Genomic DNA, 18621 nt, shown 5'->3' on the forward strand with positions numbered 1-18621 from the left:
AAAAAAAAAAAAAAAGGTGGAAGAGGAAAGTCACCAAACAGGTAGGTAACCATGGTTACCTCCAGGCGAAGAGAACGCAGTTGCGAGATGGATAAGGAGGTCTTGCCTTTAACTCCACATTTCCTGCTTGAATTTTTACCATGATGTGTATGTATATAACCTTTAGGAAAAACGCCTTTCCGGAGAATTTCAGGAGTTGAATAATAACAAAGGCCAATCCATAAAGTGCCAAAGGACCTACAGGGTGCGAGGGAGGCCTCCATGGTGAGAGGAAAGGTGAGGCCCTGTCGAGGCTGCCTGCGGCGCACCCTGCTGTCTGTGATGCCCAGAGACCCCTGCAGGGTCTGGAGGTGGCTCTCCTGCACACACTACCCCTATGACCACCCACCACATCCCAGGCCACCGCCACCGTCAGGTCCGCTAGAAGCACATTCTCACCAGTGAGAGCTCGTCCACCTCAGGTGCCGGGCCCTGGGGCCTCTCCAGGGAGGGGCTGGGACTGGGGGGTGCAGATGAGGGGGCAGGCGAGGCCGAAGCACAGGACAGTGCATCTCCGCCATCCAGAGCTGGGAAGGCGGCCAGACCCACATCGTCTTCGGGGATGTCGTCCAGGGTCTTGGTGAGGGCTGCCAAGAGAGCTTCATTCTCGCTGTCGATTATCTGAAGTGGGGAGCATGGATGGAGCAGAGAGGGACACGGTCAGTCAATACCTTGGGCTCCGCACACGCAGCTGTAGCACTCATCTCCCTCCCCCCAAACCCTCTCCCATCCTTCCCCAGCCGTCGGATGGCTCGGCGTTGCTGGAAGAGCAGATGCCCAGGAAAGATGTTACTGACTCCAGGAATCACAGAAGTCTGTGAGCAGGCAGCAGGTGATGCTGGAAGGAGCCTTGCCCTGGGAGCCCCACTCCTGGCCCTGTTGCTCATCAGCGTGTGACCATGGGCACAGGGCTGTCCACCATAAATGCCCATCCCCTTTACCAAGGATGGCGGCTCCACACCACAGCCTCCTGGGACACAGCCCCTGGGCCCTGAATCTGGTCTCCGCCTCTGGGAGCAGCACCCACCGCCGCGTCCCATCCCCTCTGACTCCGGGGTCTGAGCAGGCAGTGTACACGCCAGAAGCTTCAGGGTTGGCCATGACAATGACAACCACAGCCCTAAGAAAATGACTCCGATTTCCCAGATGGTTCCCGGGCCTTGCTCACTGCTCAGGAGGGGTCAGGAGCTTGGGCTCGGGAGCTGGGGTTGAATCCCAGACCCCACACTTAACCAGCTGTGGGTCCTTAGGCAAGTGACTTAGTTTCTTCATCCATCCCATGCACAACAGTACCTGCTTCTTAAGGCTACTGTTGAGGACGTAACCTCATCTGAACTAACGTATATTAGGATGCTTCGTGAACAGATGGTACATAATAAATACTCAGTACCACCACCACTACTATGACGGCTACTGTGATCATGGTGGGGGCATTTCCTCCCCCTCTTCCTCCCTGCCTTCCTCTAACACACATGTACTGAAGGTCCTCGGTGCCTGGCACTGGGCACCGGTCCTCAAGCTGCCAAGACAGGTACAGCCCACGCCCTAATGGGCTTCCTCTCCAGCGGAGAACGGACTGAAATCAGAGAATGAACAAGACCATCTCAGAGAATGAGAAAGGCCTAGGAAGAAAATAAGAGGATGCTGCCACGGAGAAGAACGTGGTGGAGATTCACAGGCTGTTTAGGGTGGTCACAGAAGGCTGCTCTGAGCAGCTGGTGCTTAAACTGAGGCTTAAAAGACAAGAAGGCACTGGGCAAAGGGTGGAGGACGCAAGACTCCAGGCGGAGGGAAAACCCAGCGCAAAAGCCCGGGACAAGACTGGGGCCGAAGGGAGGAACAGAAAGGCTTCGTGAGTATTGTCTCAGGTAAACCTTCTAACAACCTTGAACAGGGGAGCGCTACGCTCATTTCCATCTGCAGTTGGGGAAACTGAGGATCACGGAGGTCAAACAGGGTGTCCAGGGTCACATAGCAAATCCAGGACAGAGGCAGGACTTCGACCGAGAACACCATGGTATACAAGCCAAGACTTGCTTTTCCGAGGTCTGTAAAGACAAGGGTCAGCAAGGACACGCCCAGCCTACCGGCAGACACCGGCCCAGCGGCCCCCATGCCCAGAGGCCCCCATGCCCAGAGGCCCGGGCGCGTGGCGCTCACACCGCTCCTGGGTGAGTGAGGCACCTCACTTCGTAAACCCCAGTTGCTGGGCCCATTCTGGCAGGAGGCACATTCTGTCACATGATGCCTCGACCAGCACTCTTTCCCATCCCAGGTCAGGCTGTTTATCCTTTCTTCAGGGAGTGCATCTGAAATACGCATCTCGTGACAGCTTTTTGGCTGCACTAAATCTGTTCCAGGCCATGCAACCGGAACAGCAGCAGAATCACTTGAAGGGGGGACACGGGGAGAAGAGAACAAAGGCGTTTATAAGTTTTGGAACAGAGCTAACATGAAAGGTCAAAAGAAGGTTTTCGTTGGGCCTGACCCAGGTGCTGGGGAGAATGTGTCGGGGGTGGGGGGTGCAGGAACGACACACAAGGGCGGATCCGGGCCTGTGGACTCTGGCTCACTGACTGCTCCCCACGCCCCCCATCTGCTGCCACCACCCTCAGGCCAGAGCTCCCGTATTCCCAGACTGATCTGTCTAGCCCGACAGGGAGTCAAGACCTTGCCACCAGGAACCCTATGGGCACTCTTGGGGCTGACCACCTAGGGCTCTGCCACCTTAGGGTGATTGTGAGCAAATAGCTCCTCTCTTCTAAGCCTGGCTGTTTTTTCTGTGAAATGGGAAGACAGGAGCCCTGCCCCACCCCCGCCCTAACTGTGTGCTTAGGAGGGCGGCGCTGAGTAGTGGTGATGGAAAGCCTCCGCAGGGCGCTCCGCAGCCTAGCTCAGCGCCCGGGGCGGGTGGCACCAGGCAGATCTACCGACTAGAAGAATGAAGGCCCCGAACATTGACTTCTGGCCGCAAGGAGACACTCCGATTATCATCTCAAAGGGGAGAGTCTGAGAAGGAAGTTATTCAGAGATGATGTCATCAGCACTGGATGGAATGAGAGTTCCCTTTCTCACAGGGAGAAAGAGCCACATGTCCAGAGATACTGCGAATTATCACAAATATCAGGGCCGGATCCCTCAGGGACGCTGGAGTGATGGTCAGAGATGTTAACCACGTGGCCCACATGCCACTGCCCTGCCCCCCACATCACTCACCAATGTGGCCTCTGTTCTGTCCACACCCAAATCTTCCTTAACACCGCCCTCCGGGCAATAACTGTCGTTCCTCATTTCCTCATGAGGAAACCTATTTGCCATTCTTTTGGGGGAGGGGGGGGAGAAGAGGAAGGTCCAGGAAACAGACTTGTCAAGGTCACACAGCAAGTCAGAGTGGGGGTCAAGGGCTTCCCAGGCACCAGGCACCGTGCAAAACTGAATACAAGGTGGCACGGACCTCAAGGAGCACCTCCAACGGGCTGGACAAAGTCAACACGAGTAACAAAAGGCCTCCTCCCTCTCCTCAGCCCTCCCTGGGGGCTCCAGCTTGGGAAAGGCCGTTCCGCCCACGGCGTCCACAGCGTCCATCAGCGCCGAGGCTAATCCATCACTGGGGCCGCGCCACCCTCTCCTCTTCCCGGGCCCATCAGCCAGGCTCTCCCTGCTCCGCTTGGAAGTGGAGTGCAAATTAATGGAGAGTTAATCAGCGGAGGAAAGGGTATTAATAGACTCAGCCCCACCCCAGCCTTCCTGAGCGGCTCTCAAGCCAGAGGAAAAGGAGTCTTCGAGAAATCTGCGGGAAAATTGCTTCCCTCTGAAGGCCCATGGGGGCCTGCAAGGAATGACACAGGACAGGGTTTCTGCTACAAGGGCCAGAGAACACTCAAAAATCCCCCCTTGTCCTGGGGGGCTCAACTAGGGTGCAGAAAGCCCAGGGTATCAGTTCTTCCCCATTTTTTTCTGCCAGGAGGTCCATATAGTTCATCAGAGTCTAAAAGGGCCTTGCGACCCCCCTCCCCACCAGATGAAGAACCACTGATCAAATCCACATCCCTTCTTCATTCCTCACATGGGGAAACTCAGGCCCAACCTTGGGAGCTACTGGCCCAAGACCACACGGCAAACTGTGATAAAACAACCAAATGCCTGCTTCCCCCCCAAAATTACTTAGTGATGGTTACAGCTCTGGCCCAGGGACTCTGGGAACACAGAGAAACGGAAGACACCCATCTCTGCCTTCTTAGTTAACACTGTTATGGTGGCTTGTCCTCCACACTCCTAGTCTATTTCCATAGCAATGGCGCCGTTTGACTGAGGGCACACAGCTCTGACGCAGGGGGGCACCTCTAGGATTCCCACTGGTCAAATGAGAAAACTGAGCTTGTGGCCGATAGAGAACCCCAGCCTGAGGTTTGTGGCATGAGGTCACGCCTGGTCCTTGGCAGGAAAGAAAGTATCACAATCAGTTCAACACATGTGGTCGAGTCCTTCCAACGTACGAGGGCTCCAGAGACTAATGAGATGCTGTTTGTCCTCCAAGAGCTCAAGAGTCTACAGGACATCTAGAGACATGGGCACACACGTGCACGCACAGGCACACAAGATGGGAGCCCGGGAGAGGAAGTAACTCACCAGCTGCCTAAGGAGGTGACATGAGAGCTGGGCATTGAAGGAATTACTCATCTGATCGATATTTATGAAGTCCCGAGAAAGTGCCAGGCTCTGTGCATTAGAAGCGCACAGTACCACCATGGCCCCCACAGTCATGGGGTTTACGACGTGTGTGTGGCAGAGGGTCAGGATCACATAATCACATGCACAGGGACGCAGCACTGGGCAATGGGTGGAAGGGGCCTGGGCTTGGGAGAGCAGGCGGGTGTGCACACCATGACGGGGAGAGGGGCTGGGTGGGCAGAGCTTGGCCAGGGTCCTCTCCATCTGCGAGGGTTCTGCCTTTCTTGCTGGGCTGGGAGCCCTGGGGCCACGTCAGGCTCACTTCTGTCCAAGACCATTCCATGCACACAGTAGGACTTCGGCAGGGGCTTACTGGTGGGTCTGGCCAGTCTGAGGTCAGGGGGTAGTGGTCCCCACGCAGCATCTAAGCCTCTCTCACTCATCAGGTCTCTATAATCTGAAAGCATTTTCTGGAAGTCAGCCCCCTCTGAGCAAGAGGGGTAGCGTAGGTCTCATCCTTATTGTTCAGATAAAGAAAGGAGGTCCCTGGCCAGAGTGAGAACGAGAGCCCAGCCCTGATGCTCCTCATAGGGTTGGCAGAGATGTTGTGCATCAGTGAGGGGTATGGCTTCCTCAGTCTTCACCCACCCTCTCCTAGCTGTGTGGCCTTGGGCAGGTAACTTAACCTCTCTGAGCTTCACCTGCCTCACCTGTAAAATAGTCTTGGGAAAAATCCAAACTCCTTACCACGGTCCACAAGACCCTGTGTGATCTGGCCCCTGCCCAACTCTCTATCTCCCAGAGTGTTCCCCCGGGCTACTACCCACCAGCTTTACTCTTCCTCAACACAGCAAACTTTCCTGCTTCCTGGCTCTGCACTCACTGCTTCCTCTGCCTGGAAAACTCTGTCCCTGAGATTTGACCTTCATATGGTGACTCCATCCCATCCTGCAGCTGAGGCATCACCTCCTCAGAGAGGCTGTTCCTGGCTGGCCAGTCCTCAGATCTCTTCTCACACCTGGCTCAGTCCTTTCGTGCCCATGTCACAGTGCCCACAGTTTCCGTGTTAACTGATCCGCAGTCAGTTTTCTCTCTAGACTATAGACAGCACAGTGTCTGATGCACAGAAAGAGTTTCCATTTCTAGAAGGAAAGCTACAATACGTCGGAACTAGATGAAATGGTGCTGATGACACACCAGCATGGCCTTTGACACCCAGTACATTATTGTTAATGCCAGACAGGCCTGGGGAGCTAGAGCCTCTCCCCAGAGTCTTTATAGGGAAGCATATTTCAAGGAAAGCATAATAAATCGGGATGTACCCATCACTCCACTTCACCACGGCCCATCTTATTTTTTATTTATTTTGTTATTTATTTTGAGAGAGAGAGAGAGAGCACGAACAGGGGAGGGACAGAGAAAGAGGAAGACAGGGAATCCCAAGCAGGTTCCACACTGTCAGCGCAGAGCCCGATGTGGGACTCAAACTCACAAATCGCACAAGATCATGCCCTGAGCCAAAACCGCAAGTCAGATACTTACCGACTGAGCCACCCAGGCGCCCCCAATGACACGGTTGATCTTATTTCACATATTACCCTCCAGCCAAACACCCACACATGCAAATGCATGCAGAACTTGCTTTGTTTTGGAGAAAGTCCCAAATGTCACATTATTCCATATTAGAGGGCCTCTTAAAGGAAATGTCACCCACCATGTGCCCCCAGGACTGGACACGGAGCACACAAGGTGAGAGGCACTGACATGCATACCAATTCTCAGCACTGCCTCTTTTTTTAAAAAAGTCTCTAGGCTCCAATTGGAAAATGAAGATAACTGTACCTGTTCTAAGAGTTGTTAGGAGAATTAAATGCGCTACACACGACAGGGACAGTCCTGCCACACAGCAGTTGTTCAATACGTGTGAGTCACCTCCATTATAGCATCACCGTGGTTACAAAGCACTGGCTCAGGAGGTAGGCAGACTGGGTTTGCATCTAGCTCAGTTCTGACTAGGTAAATCGCCCTAGGCACATGCCATTACTTTCCCAAGCCTCCTTGTCCTCATCTATAAAATGGGTTCAGAATCACACTTGCCTCCCAGGGTAGGGCTGAGAATTTGGTGAGATACTATAGGAAAGGGAGGTCTTGAAACCACCCCGGCCCACAGTGAGGCTCACTTCCGACAGGGTGGTATAGCAGGAGCAGCTCCTCCCGGCCCCCACTGTCCAGAGGCGAGAACAGGTTCAGCAAGGGGCTGAGAACTGCCCAAGATCAAGGGCAGATCCAGGACGAGAGGCGGGGTCCTGAGAGCTTAGTTGGAAGAGGAGGCTTCTTTGCCGGAGCAAGTGCAAAAGAAGGCGGGCAGGGCGGAGCCAGGCCTTCAGGAGAGGAGGGGGGAGGCTCGGGCCGTACCTGGAAGAGCTCTGAGTCTTCAGGGCTGTACTGGCTGGGTTCAGCCTCGCAGCTCTCCGGGCACCACTGCAGCTCCCCGAAGCAGGTGGCAGAGTCAAAGTCGCTGGCGTCCAGCTGGGAGAGGTCAAGCTCAGGAAAATCAGCGCAGAGTTGCTCCTCTCCGGGCCCCCCACCCTGAAGAGACAGGAAGGAAGGAGGCAAGTCAGAGCTGCATCCAAGCACAGACCCTCTTTCTCATGGTGCTCCCAGCCTGGACCTCGGGCAGCCCTTGGCCAAGGCCCGACTTTGCCATGTGACCAAGAACTGTAAAGGCGGGCCCCAATGCTCTTGCAACTATTGAATCTACCAGGAACCAACTCAGGCCCGGGCAACACAAATCCTGCGCACTGCTCTCTCCTCTCCCCACTTTGCACTCCTACACATCCCTCAACGCCTTTTTCCTGCAGCACCTCTTTTCTCTTACTGGCACTGTTGTGTTGAAAACTTCAATAGGAACTGCAAATAGATACTTATTTACGTTACTGTCCCCACCTGCAAAGGGGTTTCTGGGATGCGACATTAATAATGAAACAAAAACAGCAATAATAACGGTTGACATTATTGCATGATTACGATATTCTGGAGGAATAGTCAGCCACGTTCTCAGGGGTTTTACTGGTATTATGTGTCATGTCTACAATGTGGAAGAGTGCTCATCCATGGACAAAAGGTAAATGAAGCTATTATCACCTGTAGCATGGAATAACACAATGCTGTTGAAAAGAACGAGGACCTATATGCTCTGAAGACATGTTAAACAGAAATAAAAACCAAATCACAGAAGATAGCAGGTCGCATGTTAGCCCACCTGTGTAAAGAGGGGAAAAAACTGCACAATTCTTGTGTACAATGGTACATATGCAAATACACAGGAAAAGGTCTTCAAGGCTGTAAGCCCACCTGCCAGTGGTGACTGGGGTAGAAGGGAGGCACGGAGGACTGTGGTGACAGCACAGACTGAACCAGTGTTTCTCAAAGTGGGGTCCCAGGGCCGGCAGTGTGGACACCCCTTGGGACCATGTTAGAAATAAGGCAAATTCTCAGGCCCAACCCCAGACTCCCTGAATCAGAAGGCGATGGCTTTCTCATCTGGCCTCCCACATTTAACAACTACCAGTAGAAGGACTGAGACATGGCCCAAGCTGGGAGGCTCACAGAAACAGCATAAGACAGGCCTTGGGGTCCAGCAGACCTGAATTGTAATCCCCACGCACCAGCTGTGAAACCTAGGCCAAGTCTCTTTTCCTCTCTGAAGCTCAACTGCCTTACCTGTAGAATGGGACACCACCAGCCTCATACGGTTAATATTAAATAAGGCGATTGAGCCTCCTGGCTCAGGAGGGGCTCAATAAATGGGAGCTAACAGTAATTACAGCAAGTAAGACTAATACAGGGCACTGGGTGGCTCAGTCGGTTAAGTGTAGGACTTCAGCTCAGGTCCATGATCTCACGGTTCGTGAGTTCGAGCCCCGCATTAGGCTCTCTGCTGTCAGTGCAGAACCTGCCTTGACTCTTCTGTTCCTGTCTCTGCACCTCCCCCTCAAAAATAAACATTTTTTAATGTTTTATTTATTTATTTTTATTTTTTAATATTTTTATTTATTTCTAGGAGAGAGAGAGAGAGAGAGCGTGAGCAGGGGAGGGTCAGAGAGAGAGGGAGACACAGACTCTGAAACAGGCTCCAGGCTCTGAGCTGGCAGTCAGCACAGAGCCCGACGCAGGGCTCGAACCCACGAACCGCGAGATCATGACCTAAGCGAAAGCTGGACGCTTAACCGACTAAGCCACCCAGGCACCCCATGTTTTATTTATATTTGAGAGCAAGAGAGACGGTGCACGAGCAGGGGCGGGGCAGAGAGAAAGGGAGACATAGAATCCAAAGCAGGATCCAGGCTCTGAACCGTCAGCACAGAGCCTGACATGGGGCTTAAACTCACAGACCAGACTGAAAGATTGTGATGTGAGCCAAAGTTGGTCGCTTAACCGACTAAGCCACCCGGGTGCTCCAAAAACAAACATTAAAAAAAGAAAGAAACAGGGGTGCCCGGGTGGCTCAGTCAGTTAAGTGTCAAACTTCAGCTCAGGTCATGATCTCAAGGTTTGTGAATTCAAGTCCCACGTCAGGCTCTGTGTTGACAGCTCAGAGTCTGGAGCCTGCTTTGGATTCTGTGTGTGTCTCTCTCTGCCCCTCCCTACTCTCACTCTCTTTCTCAAAAATGGATAAACATTAAAAAAATGTTTTTTAATTAAAAATAGAAAAAAAATAATAATGCCAACAGTGTTTCATGGTGGGCAGAGAGGGTAGAACTGCCTTATAGAACGAAAAAAACGCCTATGTGACACTTAAAAGAAATAGGTTTTGCACAGGCCTTCTCCTTAATTGTTCCCACTTACTAAGCCTCATAAATTATGAACAAATGTATATTATTAGCTCAACTTGACACAGGAAAAAGGCTTTTATCTGAATTTGGGTCAAATGTCTTAATTGGCATTTTGCAAGAATCCTGTATCCACGGTCAGCACCAGGGCCAGGTTCCCTTAAGTGGCTGGTCCCCTGCTCTGACAAGGGTACCATGGTGCTCTGTGAGCCTCTGTCTCCAGGGACAAGCCCTCCCACCCCCACCCTGGGATCGATTTCTACCACTTCTGGTCATGCCCAGCTGCCTCGGCCGCAGGGAACACTCAGGCGACTCTCAGCCACGGCGGCTTCCTTCTCCTCTCTGTCCCGTCAGACTGTGGGATGCAGTAGGTGCCTGTTCTAGATGGATGATCGGTTTGTTTCTAGTCCTTGGCGACTGTGAGTGATCACGTCTGCAATACATGTGTACAAGTCTTTGTGTGCAGGTATGTTTTTCGTTCCCTTGGGTAAATATGTAGGAGTGGCAATGCCGGGTCATAAATGTATGTGGCTTTATAAAAACGACAAAATTGTTCTCCCAAATTGCTGTATGTACCACAGTACATGCTCACCAGCTGTGCGAGAGTGTCAACTGTTCCACACCCTTCCCAGCCCTGGGTGTTGTCACAGGCATTTTAATTTTAGCCATGCTAGTGAGTGCCTTCCAGCATTTATTAAATGCTACTATGAGCCAGGCGCTGGGACGTGTAACACTCAGTTTAGTCCTGGGGCGCCTGGGTGGCTCGGTCAGTTAAGCGTCCAACTCTGACTCAGGTCATGATATCGTGGTCCGTGAGTTCGAGCCCCATGTCAGGCTCTATGCTGACAGCACAGAGCCTAGAGCTGCTTCAGATTCTGTATCTCCCTTTCTCTCTCTGCCCCTTCCCTGCTTGTACTCTGTCCCTCTCTCAAAACTAAATAAACATTAAAAATTTTTTAAAAAGTAAAGAATCCGTTGATTCCTTCACAAGTCGACATCTTGGCAGGGAAGAAAACGCATACATATTTGATTGTAGATTGAGTTAGCGCCATGAAGGAAACAGGCCAGGTGCCCTGATGGAGAGCAAGAGAGGGAAGCAAAGTCTCTGATAGCGTGGGTCAGGAAGGGCTCCCCAGAAGAGCCGACATCGAGTGGAGACTTGGAGGAGTCAGGCGGTGGAAGATGTGGGGAAGAACATTCCAGGCAGAGGGCCCAGCCAGGCAAAGACCCAAGTGTGGGCTGAGCCTAGAGCACGAGGCACTGACCAAAGGTTGGTGAGGCTGCAGCTTGGGGCGTGAGGGGGGGATGGGAGAGATGCCTTCGGAGAGGCAGGTGGAGGCCGGATCAGGTGAGGATTGGAAGGGATTTGGGTTTTATTCCAAGCGTGATGGGGGTGGGGCCAGCAGGGAAGCAGGCGGATGTAGCGCCCAGGACAGGGACAGGTGGTGGGGCTGGGGGGTAACCCTTGGGCGCACCAAGCGCCTGTGGAGCGGGAAGGAGGGCCAAAGCAGAGGCACGTGAGCGCTGGACGGCTGGGGTCTCATCAGCCAGCAAAGCCCTCAGCCCCTTGGGGAGCTCTTTCTACGTCTCAAATCCGTCTCATCCCAGTGACTCAGAGAAGCCACACCTGTAGGACTTCCTTCTTGAGGCTTCAAAACCACTTTAAAATCAGAGTCCCAGGCTGGCGAGGAATCGGACGCCCTGAGAGGCTGTCCAGCACAATCACTGTGGGCCATCTGAGAGTCAGAGGCCCCCTCAAGAACCAGATGCAAGCTACGGACAGCTTTTACGCTACCCATAAAATACGCCTGAGCAATGCGTGTGCGTGCAAGAAATTCATACTTCTAGGTCTTCATGAACGCAGCGTAAGGACACCTGGCCAGGCCACTCTCCCTCCTTCACTTTGCAGATATGGAAACTGAGGCCCAAGGAGGACAACAGATTTGCTCAGGGTCACCCAGGGAGTGTCCTTCCCATCAAAACCATGCTGCCTCTTTACAAAACACCCATAGAATGGCCGTGACGGCTGCATTTATTGATTAGCCACGGCGGCTCGGCATATTGCTAAGTGTACCCAGGACATAAAAATAAAGAAACCTCAGCTTCGCGGCCTTGGCAATTAGGGCTGAGGCCACTCTCTAGCTAAAAACCATTAGACATTGCATCAATAGTGATTTCTCTGGCCCTCTGCATATCTGGACAGGCTTTGGAAGGGGTGCCTTGGGTGACCCAGTTCTCCTGGAAAGGTCTGACTTGGAGCCTCCTTGTTCTTTACCAGCCATCTTCTGCGGCCCCACCAGCAGAGCTGGGAGGTCACAGCACAGGACCACCAGCCACTGCTATCACTGAGCGCTTACCAAACTCCAAGGGCCATGCTAAGTACCTTATGTGCATCCTCTCATCAGATTCCTAAAATAACCCTCCAGGGCAGATGTCATTGTCCCCGGTTACTAATCAGGAAACTCAGAGATCCTCAGAGTCACTCTCATTCGGGGACCGGGGCTGCTGTAACAAAGCACCACGGGCTGGTGGCCCAATTTTTTTTTAGTTTATTTATTTCTTTTCGAGAGCTGTCAGCACGGAGTCCAATGTGGGGCTCGAACCCACAAACTGTGAGACCATGACCTTAGCCGAAACCAAGAGTGGGACGCTTAACTGACTGAGCCACCCAGGCACCCCTGGCTGGGTGGGGCTTAAACAGCAGAATTTTTTTTTTTCCTCTTCCAGTTCTGGAGGCTGGAAGGCTGAGCTCAAGGTGTTGGCAGGGGCGGCCCCTTTGGAGGCCACTCTTGTTGGCTTGTGAATGACCTTCTCCCCCATCGTCTCCTTCTGTGGGTGCCTGTCTCTGTGTCCACATTTCCCCTTTTGATAAGGACACCAGCCATGTCAGACTAGGGTCCCTGCTAATGACCTCACTTTAACTGGATGACCTCTGTAGGAACCCTATCTCCGAATCAGGTCACATTCTTAAGGTACTGGGGGGTCAGGACTCTAACACCATTTTTTGGGGGACACAACTCAACCCACAGTGGTACTCAGGGTCCCAGAAAGGTGAAGCTGAGATTCCAAGCCAAGTCTCTTTGTTCCCTGCAAAGCCCGTGCCATTGCCTGGCATTTGCTTCTGAAAGTGAGAAGCAACGTTCAAGAATCATTTATTCCCATTTACAGATAGGAAGGTGGAGCTTCAGACAAGGGCTGAGAAAGATCCAGGTTATGTGGTGGGTTCACGGCTGCGCCGAAACAGGTCTGGGGCCACACACACTGAATCTCGTGCATATAGCCCCCTCTGGTCTCCACCATCAGTCCGTTCACACCACTGCTGTGGGATGCCCCTCCCATTGCTGAGCCCCCTGTACCCATTCCTTCAGCATCATCACACCCCCGATTTGAAAAGGCTGTGGCTGCCCTAAGCCAGGGAGATAAATGGCCCTAGCAGTGGATTAATGGTGTTTTGTACAGATTCACATAAGTGGCTTCATTGGAAGCCTGTGTATCTTGTTGGAAATTGATTCCCTGCTTAAGAAAGAATGCATCTTCAGGAAAAATTGGTGGCTCCACTTTCCTGACTGCAATCAGCAAATCGTCAAGCTTCACTGCTGGCCCCGGAGCACATTCTCTGAGTTACTGAGCGGAAGGAAGCAGGAGGAGGGGAAAGGGAGGCAGTGGTGACAGAGCTTGGGTCCTGGGCCTGCCCACACTCACTACGCGTCCTTTGCCACGTGTGCACTTCGCTATGTCACCTCCCCTCACAGTCCCCACTGCCCCTCCTATTAAAGAGAACATCAAACAGACAGACTTTATGACCCCTCTTGCTCAATCAAGCATTTGATGCAATTCTGTACTAATCTGGTCTCTGAAATCCACATAGGCTTTCAGGAACTATCTAGGTAGAACTCAGCATTTAACTAATAGATAAATGAATTAATGAATTTACTGAAGGGGAGACAGAGGTAGAGCAAGAAATACTGTCTTGAAATGGAAAGCAGCTCAGACAAAGGTCTGGGCCCTGGCTTTGCTATTAACGCGAATCCTTTGAGGTCAGGACATAACTTTGGCCGCTTCAGTTTCTATTGGAGAAATGGGGATAATAAAAAGAATCCTACCTCATAAGGGTTCTTAAGATAAAGTAACATAGGGTGGGAGCCTAGCATGCATCAGACGCCCCGTACATGGTGGTCACAGAAACAGCACCTACAGGTGACTTTCAAGTGACATTCACAGCTATGGTCTCATCAGTACCTTCCCAAATACAGGAAGTGGTCAGCGGTCAGCATCCCCACTTGAGTGACAGAAAAACAGGGGCTCTCAGAGGATCGATGCTTGACCTTGTCTTCTTACCCATCCCCTCAGTCCTTAAACCTACTGGTTCAACCTACCAGCTTCTCCAACCCTGTGTTCCTTCAACCTCCACCAGTTCCCCGATCCCAGGGTTACCATCACTGATGGTTTCTGTGGGAGGAATACCCTTGCTCTGACAGCCAGACCACACTGGCTCTCTCCAGGGAGAGAGAGGCCTGCCTGGGATGGTGGGGAGCAGGGCCCCTATCCAGGCCTGGCAGACCTCTTGACCACCATCTTGGATGCTCTAAGTACAAGATGGTACTTAGGGTGGCACCCTACTACCAGCTCAGAGCCTCCTCCACTGCTAATAAGTTGTCTTTGATGGTTCGAGGCAAGTTTTCTCTTTTAAACTGCAATCAGGAATGCCCAGACCAGCCATGAGAGCTGCCAAGCGGCAGGTACCTGGCAGTGAAGTCACCTTTCCTGCCTTCCTAACCATGCTGGATACCACTAACTGAACACAACTGTATTTCCTGCTGAGCCCCAAGCCTATTCAATAGGCTTAGAGCCTTAGTAGCCACTACTAATGAATTAGAACTGGCTTGGTCTAGACCTCGAACTCTGCCCATACTCGCCCTCTAAGAAGGAAGTACAGTTGGTATTTATCAAGTTCCTGCAAAAGCCATTTCATTATACACGTTTTCTTCTCCTCCCACCTCAGGTTTGGCGGGCCTTCCGCTCATTCCCCTTCTTCACGGTGGCGGCCTACGGGTCTGTCCCGGGGAAGCCGCCCCTCCCCGCCACCCAGGCAGGCCAGGTCAGCACAGTCTAGCTAATTCAAATGCTTCATCCAGTAACCACAACCGGCGCTGGAGTTGGTTCAGAGGTGGATCAGAGTGAACACCAAGAACTTGCTGGAGCATTTGGACAAAGGGGCTCAGCCGATTGAATTTAACTCTGGAGAGACTGGCAGCCATCTTTGCCACTACCTGGGAAGAGAGCATGCCTGAAGATGAAACTGACGCAAGGAATGCAACACCAAGAAGCAGAGACAGAGCGTCCAGATAAAATAGTTTAAACGCTCGGATCCAGCTGTGCCTGAAGCCAGTCTATTCTCTGTACTCTGTAGTTATATGAATGAGTAAGTTCCCTTTTCAGATTGCATGCCAGCTGGAGTCTGTCACCTATCAATGAAAAAGTTATGACTAATTCATTTCTCTTACATTAAAAAGAAAAAAAAATCTCATCTTCCCACTGTCTTCCAAATTAGTACAAAACTCCTAAGGAGACTTCGAGGAGAACAGTAAGAAGAGTAATTGATCTTGGTCCACACAGAAATCCTTACAGCATCCTCTGAAATGAGACTCAGGGAGCCTCAGACACAAAGTTAAGCTCCAGAAAGAACAAGTAGAAAATAGAGGGGTTCTGGGCCCAGCCTAAAAGAACAAACACCCTGAGCGTAGATGAACCAGGCCATTGAAAGGCTCTCCGACAAAAACACTCAAAGCTAAGCACCTCGACCTATCATCACTCAAGGTCCTTCCCGTGTGGAAGCATCTGGCCCTAGGCCTGCCAAGCACAACTCAAGGACGGTCTGCCCATTTCACTGGCACCCAAGTTCTGGCCATACAGCTGCCTAACAGAAGGTCATCAGGTCTGGTGAGAGTGAGTTCTCCAGCCCAGCGAGCAAAATGGGTTCTAGTGTTCCAAACTGGGCTTACGAGGCTGGGCCAGACCCAGCCATCCAGGAAGGGTGACCAGTTACCAGTGACCGGATGGAGCTCCCCAGCCAGCCGGCCACGTTCACCAACACTGTTAATCTCCTCCTGTAACAACAGTGTGCCCCAGCGCCGCAGGGAGGGCCCTCTAGGGCATCCACACTTCTACTCCCGCGGGCTGGGTCAGCTCTGCTCCTTCCCAACCTCGTTTGGTACTAGAAATTCTTGGTCTGACTGAATGAGTCCCTAGTCTGGAAATGGGAGCCCCGGCACAGCGGGTGTGGCCTGTGCAAGAGATGGGCTGGGATTTCAGTGCTGGTGCCCAAACAGCCCTGCAGCAAAAGACTGCAAATAACACGGGGCACCTGGGTGGTTCAGTCAGTTAAGCGTCCGACTTCGGCTCAGGTCATGATCTCACGGTTCATGTGGTTCAAGCCCCACATCGCGCTCTGTGCTGACAGCTAGCCTGGAGCCTATTTCATACTCTGTGTCTCCCTCTCTCTCTGACCCTCCCCTGCTCACGCTGTCTCTCTCTCTCTCTCTCAGAAATAAATAAAACATTTAAAAAAAAAAAAACCCTGCAAATAACACACATGTCATGTGGCTTCATTATTACGTTTTATGATTTTGTGCTCTTACTGACTTTTTCCTACGAATTCCCCTCTCCAGACCCCACCCCACCTGGCTACCCCCAGCTACTGTTCCCACTCTCATCAGATAAGATGCTTATGGTACATGGATTGTGGCCTGCCCAGCCCTGGAAATAAATCCTTATGATGGATTACAAACAGCACAGAAGCAGGGCTTGAGTGCTGGAAGATTCTGTAGAAAGACTTGTTTTGCAGATAAGGAAACTGAGGCAGTAAGTCTCCCAGGGTGGGGGTTATCTTATTCGGTCATCTCCTTCCCCCTCCCTGTTGCTTTCAGGTGGCCCCTTATCAAACAGATCTGCAAAGCGTCTTGCAGCTTTGCCCAGGTGAGGCTACCTGGGGTGGAGAAGCTCGTAGATGCCCTGGCAGGTGGCTGTGCAGGGCCCAGATGTCCCTCCCTGGACAGCAAGGCCTCAGAGGGTGCCGTCGGCTGCATCCCGGACGCATCACGTCCCCACTGGCACAGCGGCGTACCTTGCATTATTGATTTTAAAAGAGTAAAAGCTTGGAGTATATCCTGCCACTTGAGGGAGGGAGGGAGCGAGCAAAGGTGTTCTGGGGACAGTGGGAGCCGCACATCGCATCTGCCTGTGAGCGCAGTCAATCCTAGGCACTCGAGTTCAAGGGCTCTTGAACTCAGAGGAGAGTGGCAGGAAAAGTGCTTGGCGAACTGCAAAGCACGTACCAGTATCTGCTGATCTGTTGAGGCAGAGCTGGCCCTGGCTCGTCACTTACTGGTTGCGGGGCGTCACCTAGCCTCTTGGCATCCCCTGGGACCAGCCTCCCCTGGGGAACTGCCGTGTTGAGTTTCCAGCCTGGGGCCTCTGCGCTGGTGCTCTCTCCGCCCGGGGCCGCCTCCTCTCGCGCACGGCTTCGCATTGCTGGTTGCTTCCTACCGTCCCTGCAGCAGGTTAAATGTCCCTCCCAGATGGGCCCTCCTGACCACTGGATCCTACAGACGGCCCCGTCTGCCTCTGATGGTCACATCGCTCTGTGGTAGTGCCCTCAATTAGCCCTCTATTCCCCGATATTCCCATTTTCCCCAATATTTTTAAGAATTTTGGTAAAATATACATAACATAAAAGTTACCATTTTGGCCATATTTAAGTTAACAGTTCGGAGGCATTAAGTAGATTCACCCTGTTGTGTGCCCGTGGCCACCAGCCTCTCCAGGGCTCAACCCTGTTTTTTTTCCTGTATCCAACTATGCGTTGTCCCCTCCCCCAATAGTCTCCCCAGTGCCGAGCACAATACTCAGCGCATAGTAGGTGCTCAATAAACAAAATGAGATAAAGCGGATGTGCCTTGTAAACTGTGCATGAAAGGATGAGGAAAGCGACGTGGACATTTTTCTCCATACAGCCCCGAGATGTGGCCAAGGTGCCTGGGAGCCTCAGTGACCAGATAACGATGTCAAGTTTTGTCCAACTCGATGGGGGCCAACCCGCCCAGAACTCCTTTCCTTTCCCGGTTCCAGGCCCCTTTGCGAGGTCAAGAATGAAGACATCCGATCACACAAGCCACCTGACACAAACACTCACCATTTCCACACATCAGCTGTACCCAGAGCAACATTTTATCAGTCGCTGAAGGGCAAGCACAAAAATAGACTGCAGAGAGCAAATGCCACCCTCAACGGCGGTTGAAACACTCCCTGGCACACGGTGACCCGAGGCCTGGGGACCCGGGAGGCAGGTGTTCTGTCACAGTAGCACACAGAAATTGGAAGGCAGAATCAGAGCGAGGGTTAGGGTGAAGTGAGGCACCCCCCTCCCCCGCCGCCTTGGGCACCAAAAAACTCAGTAATCCAAACAGATTGTATCTAATGCAACACTCTGAAAAAAGTCAAAATTAATGCAAAAACCCCATGGTGAGCAAAATATCAAAATTCTAAATAAAGAGAGGCCAGTGGTACTGGTTTTTCCTTTTGCTTCAGGCATCTATATGGCTCTGGATGGCACTCTTACTGTCCCTGCCTTTATTTAAAGATTTGGTATTTTGTTCTGCATGGATATTTAGGTGTCAAGTATTATTATTTTTAAATGCTGCATGAAAATATGATTTGCAGGGGTGCCTGGGTGGCTCAGTTGGTTAAGCGTCCAACTCTTCATCTCAGCTCAGGTCTTGATCTTGATCTCAGGGTCATGAGTTCAAGCCCCATGCTGGGCTCCATGCTGGACTTGAAGCCCAAAAGGAGGAAAGGAAAGGAAGGAAAGAAGGAAAGGAGAGGAGAGGGGAGGGGAGGGGAGGGGANGAGGAGAGGGAAGGGAAAAGGAAAGGAAAGGAAAGGAAAGGAAAGGAAAGGAAAGGAAAGGAAAGGAAAGGAAAGGAAAGGAAAGGAAAGGAAAGGAAAGGGTGGAAGGAGGGAAAGAAGGAAGACAAGAAAAAAACCCTATGATTTGTCTTGATGACTGACTTTTTTGGCATCT

At 52.0% G+C, this 18621-nt stretch overlaps 1 protein-coding gene across 1 annotated transcript in view; it reads right to left on the bottom strand.

Annotated features, from left to right (window-relative positions):
* Positions 1–17070, bottom strand: part of PPARGC1B (PPARG coactivator 1 beta) — a 43323-nt gene extending 26253 nt beyond the window's left edge. Inside the window, exons 1-3 of the mRNA XM_077769055.1 lie at positions 16927–17070; positions 7126–7299; positions 439–660 (exon numbers count right to left, since the gene is read on the bottom strand). Coding sequence (XP_077625181.1) covers positions 439–660; positions 7126–7299; positions 16927–17070 — 540 coding nt within the window. The remainder of the gene's footprint in view (positions 1–438; positions 661–7125; positions 7300–16926) is intronic.
* Positions 17071–18621: the final 1551 nt, after the last annotated feature.

The sequence above is a fragment of the Crocuta crocuta genome, unplaced genomic scaffold (genome assembly GCF_008692635.1).
Source record: "Crocuta crocuta isolate KB4526 unplaced genomic scaffold, BGI_CrCroc_1.0 scaffold340, whole genome shotgun sequence".
NCBI lineage: Eukaryota > Metazoa > Chordata > Mammalia > Carnivora > Hyaenidae > Crocuta > Crocuta crocuta.